The 10,935-nt window shown below is 46.1% G+C and overlaps 1 protein-coding gene across 1 annotated transcript in view; it reads left to right on the forward strand.

Annotated features, from left to right (window-relative positions):
- Positions 1–10,935, forward strand: part of LOC119450034 (E3 ubiquitin-protein ligase HERC2-like) — a 154,818-nt gene that overhangs the window by 29,158 nt on the left and 114,725 nt on the right. Inside the window, 3 exon segments of the mRNA XM_049665596.1 lie at positions 710–907; positions 2,979–3,210; positions 6,570–6,715. Of these exon segments, the coding sequence (XP_049521553.1) occupies positions 710–907; positions 2,979–3,210; positions 6,570–6,715 (576 nt within the window).

Here is a 10,935-nt window from a genome sequence, read left to right on the forward strand (position 1 = left end):
ACTTTTTAATGTGTCACACTAAGCTTCCTTTCGTTCTTTTTTTTTACTTTTTTTATTTTGCTGTATATCTTCTATGAATGCACAGTGTGCATAAGTTGTTTCTTTATTCTTTATTATTATTGCTTGTTGTTCGGTCAGGTTGCACTGATCTGCCTGACCACCCACAAGCATTGCGTGCTTAGGTGTGGCAGTGAACATGTAGTGGAATACCTATTAAGAGAAAAAAAAGTATTAATATTATCTTTTGCCAGACCAGTTTTGTGGAAAAACTATCTGAAAAAGTCATGCATACAAGTAAATTTCTGAACAAAGGCACATTTCTCACATTCACTGTTTTACAAAAGTAGAGAAAGAGAGCACAAGGGAAAGCATTTCACATCTCATCTAAGATTTACATATGGCACACAACCATCTCATCTCAATACTTTGATACTGTAGTATTTGCAAGGAAAACAGTTGCTGTAGTTCTTGTAATGCTGCTGGAAAATGGGCATCGTCACAATCTTCTTGCTCTCACGGGTGCATGCCACGAACAATGCTTTCAGACAGATAGCATGCAATAAGCTTTGAATTGCCAATAAAAGGAAAGCGAGTTCAGTCCCATTATGTGCTTAATGTTAATAGGCACAGAACCCTTGTGACCATGGCGGTATTGTTAATAGGGACCTTGCTTTCATCTTGTTTCTTTTCTCTGTATTCATTTGAACAGATGTTTGTTTGGACTGCTGTAGACCAGGGTTCTCTTAGGCTGAGAGAGCCTTTTGTGGTTGACGTGTGCGCTTCGACAATAGAACACATCGATGAACTTCTGACCTGGGCATGCGAGGGGACTGATGTTGCCTGGCCACCACCTCCACAAGAAAAAGAGTGCATTGCCACTGCTGCACTGAACCTTCTCAGGCTTCAGGTACGATACTTCTGGGATCACATTGGGGAGGAAATTGGGAAGCTTTTGTTCAGTTTAACAATATATTTACTACAGATGTGGCTTCTTTAAAATTATGATTTATATTTTCTTTTTGTATCTTTTTCTATGAAGCGCCTATAATGTCGCAGTATGTCCTGTTCTTTAAGTGGCAACCACATGCACTCAATATTTAAGCGATGCACTGTCGCGCCGAGCCGTGAGGCAACCACATGGTCGCAACATTACAAAAAAAAAGTGGCGACAAATTTTCATTGTTGTCCGAATAAATACAATTGTACACTAATAACACAATTTCAAACGTGCCACAAGGCCAATGTTTTAACCAATATTTATTATACCCAGTTTTAGTATGCCGTCATCGCCTTTGACAATGCTGTGGGGCCCCTCTGGTAGGTAAAAATCGAAACACTTTCGTGGCTCTCGGTGGCGTCGCAGGCTTAACAGCATCAAACGAAATAAGTGATCACGATAATAGCCACAAAACATTGCCGGTATGTTGTCCTCAATGAGAGATGAGACGAAGCAATGGCTGATTTTACCACTTATTTCTTGCTATCACAACAAAGAGCAAGTAACGAGCGAATTCAGATTGAAGTGGGCTGACTGGTTGCTACCATGTTGTTGTGCAATCACATGGTAACCAGTTGTAGCCGCCGCGTGGGCTTCTGGGTGACAAGAGAACGTTTGTGGCTGACCAAAAACCGGCGACGCAACAAGTGACAGCAACACCTGTCGCTCGTTGCCATCGCTTGTTGTCGTCGCTCGGAAATCACGTGCATGTGGTTGCACCTTTAGCCTCAGATATAGCTGAGGTCAAGCTCTTATTAGCTTTAAAAGGACCCTCACCAGGCCATGTAGCAAATTTCGTTTATACGCCGGAAGTTGTTACGTGCCCTCTGCGGAACATTCTACCACAAGACTTTTTCAAATTGGTTCATTAATAGCCGAGGTAGAAATATTTCAGTGCCGGGAACCTATGATTTAAGGAGGCGAGCTTCACCGGCAACATAGACACTCTCTCCACTTGCACTGTCTAGCCTTCGCAAGCGAAACTTCTTCCCTGTGTTCTCCCATACTGGAGCTGGAGGATCTCGTGACACGTGCGTCACAGGCCCCACCTTCTGTCTTCTTTTTTTCCTTGCTTTATTGCTGTGTGGCGCACTTCCACTGATGGTGTTGCGTGTGAGCTGTTGGGTTTGTATTGTTTCACGTAGCGCACAATATTGTGCGCTGTGCACGAGAACATCCGACTAGCAATATAAGTCAGTGCTACATGAACACTGAGGCAGATACAAGTGAATCACCGAGCACGATCGCACGCTGGAACACGGCAGAAAAAGACATAGCTTCGTTGTCTGTGCACGACTGCATGACTTGGGAACAAGCAGATGAAGTGGAAGTACATCTCTCTTGCTACGGTACAAAGTAAAACAAAAACACTCAGACATTCGGTTTGTATATTTTATTATTTCACTAAGCTTTAATTCGTCCACTGAAGCAACAGATTAAACAAATAACTGATGTTGCCTTGAATAATTCTTGAAGTCGCGTGTCGCTGAGAGTGACGTCACAGTATGGCGATGTAGTGCACTTGCACAATTGATGTCACTCTCCGGCTGGGAGCACAGCGCCCGCGAGGAAGGGCAAGCAGTGTTTGGTTTGAAATTTCAGCGTTTTCGGCGGCACGTAGCGATGTAATACTTAGCAGACACGATCGTTAGTGCACATTGTATGCACTGCACTTGTCAGCTCAAAATGTATAGTATGGCAAGTGGAAGGGAAGGCATTCGTGCAGATCATTCCTGATAACATGATATTTTCCTATCTCGTGGTTTCCATTTTCTTGCTGCAGGATCAGCTTCTTGAGCTCTCATTATTTCCCACAGAATGTTCTTTGGTCCTTAGTTTTCTCCAGCAAAACCTTGTTGTTGGTGCCAGCATTCACACAATTTTTTTGCGAACACCAGCACACTTTTTAATAATGTCTGGAAGTCTGAAGTCAGAGTGCTGTGATGATAACCTCAGGGCTTGCACACCATTTGTTCTCCAGATTCAGGCAGCCCTCACAAATGGAGTGGGTGCCGACCGCCTGGGCCTTGTGCCGGAGTCCCGACTGCTGTCGTCCCTCAAGCAGCGGGTGGTGGCCCTGGCCAGTGGAGCCAACATCCTCCCCACTGTGCAGCGGGCAGCTCAGCAGGCCCTGCAGGCTGGATGGAGTTTCCTTCTTCCCACTGCTGATGAGCGGGCACGCGCACTCTCCCTGCTGTTGCTCAGCAGCACAGGTAGATCACCTCCTTTGAGCTCATTTATTGCCATATATACACGAATAAATACAGTATTTACTTGCATAATGAATGTACATTTTCTTCGTGACAAATATGTGCAAAGTTGGGGGGTGCATTCATTATGCGGGGTAAAACTTTGGGCGATTATTTTCCGGGGCCACCTCTAAAAGGGGGTTCCTCCGGTGGAAGCGGTCTCCCTCAGGAACACATTGTCGTCGCTCCAATTCCATGCAACGTTCATCCCGAACACAACGTGGGTCGGAGGCGAGCCAGGGAAAATAGACTTATTTTCACCAAACTTTGGGAAGTATTTCTGTTATAGTTTATTTCCACAATTACTCAATGAATCCACCATCCACAGCAATAACAGATTCAATTCGGCTTTGGAAATGGCGGCATGTATTGATCAGGTGGTCCTTAGAGATAGATGTTGGCCATTGAGTCAGCAATTGCAGCCTTCAGTGAGTCTTTTGTATTATGTGGCTGTTTGTTGGCCTCTCTCTCAACGACGCCCCAGACATACTAGTCGAGCGGATTTAAATCTGGAGATCTAGGAGGCCACAAGTTGTGAGTGATGTGGTCGTAGAAGTTATCAGCCAGCCACTCCTGGGTGATGCATGTGGTGTGGGCGGGAGCCGAATCTTGCTGAAAGACATAAGGTCTTCCTTTCAAAACAGTCTCTATCCAGGGCTTTACAATGGTGGCAATCACCTCCACGTTTGCGGCAGCATTAATGCGGAGTCCTTCTGCAAAAAAGTGTGGCAGCATGACGTCACCCTCGTTGTTAACGACGGCTAACACCATCACAGACGACGGAAATTTCGTGTGCATCACTGTAGGCACCTCATCAGCGCTTGTGCAAAGCCGCCTGTCATTACAGTGGTTAACTTTTTGGTCTTGGTCAAAGTTCTTTTCATACGAAAAAAACCAGAGCATTCCAGGCTCCTCGGGTCTCTTCATCTTGCTTAGCAAGCGCTTGGACCAGAGCAGACGATTCTCCCGAGTTTCGTCGGACATGAATTGCCCCCTCCTCATGACATAGGATTGGTATCTCAAGTCCTTGTGCACAGCGAGTCTGACAGTCGACTCTGCGACTTGGAGCTCCTTTGCAATGGCCCACATTGACTTCCCTGGGTCGTCACTCATAATGACTTGCAGCCGCCTAGAGAAAATCAGGGGTTCTGACGACATCTGACCGCTGTCTGAGCTTTTTCCTTTTCGCCACAGATGCCTCGTCACCGCCAGAACACATCAGTTCTGTCCGCACCTTGTAAACAAAAGACTTCGCTACGTTCAGAAAGGTGGGAATTTCCAAGTCGCTGTGGTGTGCAGCCAGGGCGACGAGGACTGCATGGTGTTTCATTTCCTGTGTCAACCTGTAGGCTTCCATCTTTGAACAAACTGCGCATTACGAATGATAAGGGGTCAACCAACAAGAAGCCACACGCCGAGATAGATGTGATAAGCCTGCTGGTGTCTATGGCGATAAGGAATAGTGTTCTCAAATACCTCGCGCACCTGGTATATACACACTCTGAACCCCCTCCCAACGCAGCGTGCAAGTAGCAGTGGAAAAGTCTAAGGAAGAGGCAAAGAATGCTTTGCTTTGAAATTGAGCAGATAGCGCTCCTGCTTTACCTAGATGAGGCTTTTTTTATTTTTACCTTTAGCAGTTTCGCAGACTGCAGTAAGGAGAGCAGTACAGATGACGTTGCCGACAGTGCCCCACTGGAGCCACTGCGTGAGGCTGATGTTGAGCCTGGGCTCAACGCTGTGTAGTTTTACTTGTCGTTTCAGTCCAACACTAAGGCAGTGTTTAAACATGTCGGCACTGTTCGCTGCATGCTGGTTGATTCGTGCTTCAAGAGCAAAAAGCGAGAAGACACCACAGACCAATTCAAGCTATAAAAAAACTAACTTAAATTTCGTTCATTTTGACAATGTTTATTAATTTGACCGTTTGACTAATTCGACCAAATCTTAAGGTCCTGCAAGGGTTGGATTAATGCGAGTTGAATTATAATGCAACTACAGTTATGGGAAGAGGTTTTAGCATAGTGTGATGCACCATCTGCTACAACAGCAGATGTGCTTATTTGACCACTCAGTCCTGTGCAGGCATGTGCCGCTGTAGTGGACAGCTCATCACACTGTTCCGAAATGTTACAGCAGAAATGCGCAACGCTGCCCTGAGAGCAAATTCAGTCAATGTCCGATTTTTCGGACTCCCTAGGGACTGCGAGAACATCCGAAAAATCGGGCAGTCCGAATAGAGAATGCATGCCATTTACTGCCCGCAAGGACTCAAATTGCCACAGACACGTCTGAAATAGCTCTGAAGCCTGCCAGTGTACTTATTAAACATATCGGTGCTCGTATTGTCACAGGAGATATTGGTTGCACGCATGTGTAATTAATACATTCTGTGTTTCGTTACAGTGGGCCCTTACAATTCTTAGTATGCTTCACCGTGTAACATTGTTGTATTGCAGTGAAGCAAATTTCTGGTAATTGGCATTATGCCATGCTTGACTTTTGCTCTGCTTTCTACGCTTTGATGCCATCGGCGAGGATGACAGAGGCGGAGTCCGTGCCATTGCTGACAGTGGCAAATTCTTTTAATGAAAAAACATGGCACCAAACAGCAGGAACTTTAATTGGCAGTGAATGTCAAAGCAGTTAGGCCTATCATGGTGAATTTTTGTGCAGCGTTCGCAATTAAAACGAAGGATGAAGAAGAAATACACGCAGGACAGCGCCTGTCCTGCATGTATTTTCCTCTTCGTCCTAATTGTGAGCGCTGCACAAAAATTCACCATGAGTGCTTACAAACTTGCTCAGTTTTCTATCCTAATGCAGTTAGGCCTAGCATTTCAGGGGTAGTGGCTACGGCTGCCAGCAGATCGGCGTGTGAGAGTGCTGGTTCGAGGTTGCAAGATAAGCAAAATGATGGCCTCGGTGGCTTCTTATAATGCCTTTTCGGACTCGCAATTACGGTAAGAAGTCCGGAAAATCTGACAGCGAAGGGTTTCGGCATTGGAAATTTCAGACGTTCTTATACATGGTTCTATGGGGTACATTGTAGTGCCGCGAAGGCTTCTGCATAATCGGTCATGTCTGAAAAATCGGTTGTTGACTGTATGTGCATGCACAACAGGGCAGCTGCATTTCCACTCTGGTTTGCACATATCAGGTTGTGCGGACCTGCATTGTGGTAGTGGACCAGTACTTCGTATTGTGCCTGGCAGATGACTGTACGTAAGGCACATAGTGTCTACAATTTTGTGTCCACTATTTATAAAGTGCGCTGATGCTTGACTACACTGTTTTAATGATTTTCTTTCATTCCTCTCCAGGTTCTCAAGGGGCTGAAGCAGGCTTAACCCCTGGCAAACGGTTCATGACGGACTTGCTTGTAGGAAGTTTGATGGCAGATGGTGGCCTGGAGTCATCGCTGCAGACAGCAATAAAAGTTGAAATTCAAGACATTGAAGATGCAATGGTCAGTATGTATGGGGAACTAGGCGTTCACATTATCAGTAAACTCTGAATTGTGTATAGAGTATTCGGTGGGACTGTCAGGTGGATTGTGGATTTTTCCTTTGAAACCGTGCACAGTGAAGCAAGGAAGCATTTCCTGCTTAATAAGTCTCAGCCCAACTGTGTTAAGGTGTAGCTGAACTTCTTCAACCCCTCTTTTTATAGGCCTGCCATTTTGTCAGGGCACAGGTCATAAGACTATCAGCATCAGAACTGCATAGGGCTATAATTGGAAGTAGCACCCCCCCCTCCCCCCTCCTCCTCCCCCACAGTGCCTTATATGCAATGGAAGACTGCGTGCTGCCTCCCCAGTTTCTTCCCTTGCCCGCGTGAGATTGAGCCACCATCGACAGCTCACCCTTGCATGCCTTCAGTCGCACATACAGCATACGGCACACGGTGACCATGCTATCACCCTTGGACTTTATATGGAACATCACAGAGATAGCGACGGCAGAAATGTGCCTGGAGTGTCCATATAAATGCTATCACAATAAAAAGATGACAGGGAGCATGGTGTGGCTGGAGGTTAAAGAGGGAACCCTCTTGCTCAAGCAGTCATGGATGCTGCAGACAATTTCTTTTTAGTAGCTTCAAATTATGGAGATGCGAGGAGCAGGATTAAAGGAAAGCAGGCATTTTTTTTTTTTTTTGTAGTGCTAGTAGTGTGTGCTTCATGTTTGGCATACGCAATGTCCACTGCAATATGTACGGTATGTTCTAAATTCACAGTGTGCACAAAATTTCAGATTTCTTGTGGGGGATGTGATTTGCATTGGCCAAATTTAATTTAAGCAAGCTTCACTATAGTTCATGTGGGGCATACTATGGTTGAGTGAATTGCAGTCACTTGACTGAATTACAGACTTCACTGTAATGTTGGCTCATGTGATGCCAGGGTAATTAATTAATGCTTTGGATTATGATGCTGCTTAACATGGTGCTGCAGTCTGTTAAAGTAATTGTAATGCGAGTTACAGTGCCTAGGGAGTCAACAGCACATCTCTCTGCTTTGCTGAAAGTTATTAATAATGTGCGGGGTCTAGTATTCTGCCCATACTTGAAAACTGTATCCAAGAAGAATGGCCAGCGGTAAAACTTTATATTTATTGTTATAAGATGTGACTAAGTGAGCTTTAGTGAGTCTGTGTGATGCACATAAAATTGTGGAATGTCTATAAATCAGGCACCTTTAACTTCAGGAAAAGGAGACCATGCCGGACAGGCAGATTTCCAAGGAGATGACCAGCAGCGGAGAGCAGCTCATGTCGGACCAGGCGGTTTTGGAATCTGAGACAAAGAGGAGCCAAGTGGTTTCAGAAGATGCGTCAGCTGCAATTCCACTGCTGCACCTTGTCAAACAGCTGTTGAGGTAATATGCCATGCAATGATATACAGCATCATAAACTAGACTACTTTTGAAATAAATTGTTAGTGTGGTAGATTTCATAGCAGCATAGGTCCGCTAGATCTGGCAAGAATATTCCATGGTGGCTTTGCCACTGTGCCACATTACATTTTAACCTTTTTTAGGTTATTATATGTAAAAGGTGTTCTACCTTTTTCCTGTTCTCATTTCATTCTGGCCTACCCGTACGTGTCATCAGGGCACTTATTGATAATGCAAGCTTTACTTGCAGACTTATCTGGCAGGTACTTGCTTTTGTTGCTTTCATATTCATAACAATTATGTTACTCCCCTTAACCTTTATAATGCCTGCACGAAGGGAGCTCTGAGGGCTCAAGTACTATACTAGTGAGAATCTGCAACCACGAGTTGCAATATTCTTTATTTAGGAATCTAAGGTACTTGCTTTGTAAGATGTATGTTAACTCTACTTTAAAGGTACTACAAGGTGTTTCCTTTCTGTTTATGCTGAAGTAAATAGCCCTAACTGTTTTGAAACACATAATTATGTAATGTATGATTAGATGGCATTCTTCAGGCCACAGGGAAGCATCCCAGTGAGCTTAAAGAACTTGTGTTAAGCAGATCTCATTGACATTCATATATTCGTAGTGTCTCCAGGAGTCAACAGTGACTCGACGGTACATAACAGAACAGAATTATGTAATTTGGGATCTTTTCCATTTGTGTTCTTCGCTTTATGTGGTATATCTGCTGTTCTGGTGCTTGTGGAACAGGAACACTGCTGTGCATACCATGGCAAAGCTGCAGAGCTTTTTTCCCGAGAATGCAAGTACTGGCGCTAAAATGGCTGGGTGCTCTCTGAAACTGAACCTTGACCAAAAGGAGCGTTCTCCATCACTGGATCTGCTACTGAGGTTCCAGAGGTTGCTGCTGGGCCAACTGTACCCTCGTGAGGAACAGGCTGGCTCCTCTTCAAGTCTTGGTATGTACTATTGACGTTTATTTGGCCTAAATTGCTGGTATGCTTGAAACTGAGAGCAACCATTTGCATTATGTGGACAGCAGAGTGATGGTGTAATTTAGATTGCTTTGAGAACTATGGCCACCAAATATGACAACACTTGATGTAACGACTGATTTGTTCTAGGTGAAGTAATGACTTCTGTGAATTTCTGCCCACTTTAGTCATTGCATTTTTTTGTTAACCACTGCACATAAAGCATGATTTCTGAAAGCTTGCTCGGCTTCTAGCGTGAAATTTCACTGCTCGCCAGTATCTGTAAGGTGGATGATTTTAAGCGAGAACTTGGGCGAGATTGCGCAAGTGTCTCGCTTTCCAAATGTTCGCTCTGCCTTCTACATCAACGAGTAGGTGGTGTTCTCCTAGCTAAGCAGACGATCACTGACGAAAGCGTGGCATCAGTGAATCACGAGAGTGCAAGCGAGCATTCGTTTAAGCTTGCACGATCTCGCCCCTGAAGACCATTGATGCCAAGTTGCGCTGCATGGTTGATACTGTCACGAGCGGCGATCCTGTGGTCGGTGCTGGACGATGACGACGACGAAGGGTGGTTTTTTTCTGGTGTGCACGGCTCCCCTGAACGGTTTGCTGCAGCGTTGTGCGCCTTACCCTGTAAATATACCATTCTATATATATTCTCCCCTAACATCTTTGGTGGAGGTGCGGGGTACGCTCGCTACAACACCGGGAACTGGATCTTCGCAGCGGACGGCGCGTTGCTGCCACCACAATGACCGACCAAGCAACCCAGTGTGACCAAGACCCGTCACGGTCATTCTCTTGCAACCTCGTGATCCCGGGACATTCAACGGCACCAGCGGCGTGGACGTCGAGCATGGTGGCAATGTATGAGCGCGTCAGCGCACTAACAAGTGGGACCCGACCATAATGCTGGCGAATCTCATCTTCTATTTGCGGGGCACTGCACTACTCTGGTTCGAGACGCATGAGGCAGATCTGACGAGTTGGGACGTCTGTAAGCAGAAATTACGCGATCTATTTGGGAGACCTATCGCACGACAACTAGCGGCCAAGCAGGAGCTCGCAGTTCGTGCTCAGACGTCTACGGAGCCGTACATCTCGTATATTCAGGACGTGTTGTCTCTGTGCAACAAGGTCGACAAGGACATGCCTGAAGGGACAAAGTGGGCCACGTACTGAAAGGCATAGCCGACGACGCATTCAATATGATACTGTGTAAGAACTGCTCAACGGTGGAGTCGGTCACGCTGAATGTCGTCGTTTTGAGCTGGCCAAAAGTCAACGTATCACTCACCGCTGCGTCGACGACTTCTAATACGGCTGCCAAGTCGTCACTGCGAAGGTTTAGCCACGCTTCGGCAAGCGCAAGCTCCAGAAAACGTCACCAGGATCGTCCGTCGAGAACTCGAGGCCATGGCACCCGTTACACCTCATGACGGTATGCAAAGCAACAACCGGCTCCGATTTCGCTAATTCAGGCCGTGGTTCGCCAAGAGGTCGCGGAATATGGGCATTTTACCACCTTTGATAACGGTCATACTGCTACCAACCCGGTCGCCCCTGTCGTCGCTGCTGCAAGACCGAACACGACTTCAGGCCACGTTATCGAAATCCAGCCGATTGGCGCACACCTGATGACCGGCCCATCTGCTTCACGTGCTCTCGGATTGGACACATCGCCCGCCATTGCCGCAGCGCTGGGCCCACGTCCTATCGCCCAAACACTTACAATCGCCAGGACCATGCCATAGCCCCGTCGTTCCGTCCTGAGGCCTCAAGTGCTGAACATCCTCTAGGGAAAACCGGA

The sequence above is a fragment of the Dermacentor silvarum genome, chromosome 4 (assembly GCF_013339745.2).
Source record: "Dermacentor silvarum isolate Dsil-2018 chromosome 4, BIME_Dsil_1.4, whole genome shotgun sequence".
Lineage (NCBI taxonomy): Eukaryota > Metazoa > Arthropoda > Arachnida > Ixodida > Ixodidae > Dermacentor > Dermacentor silvarum.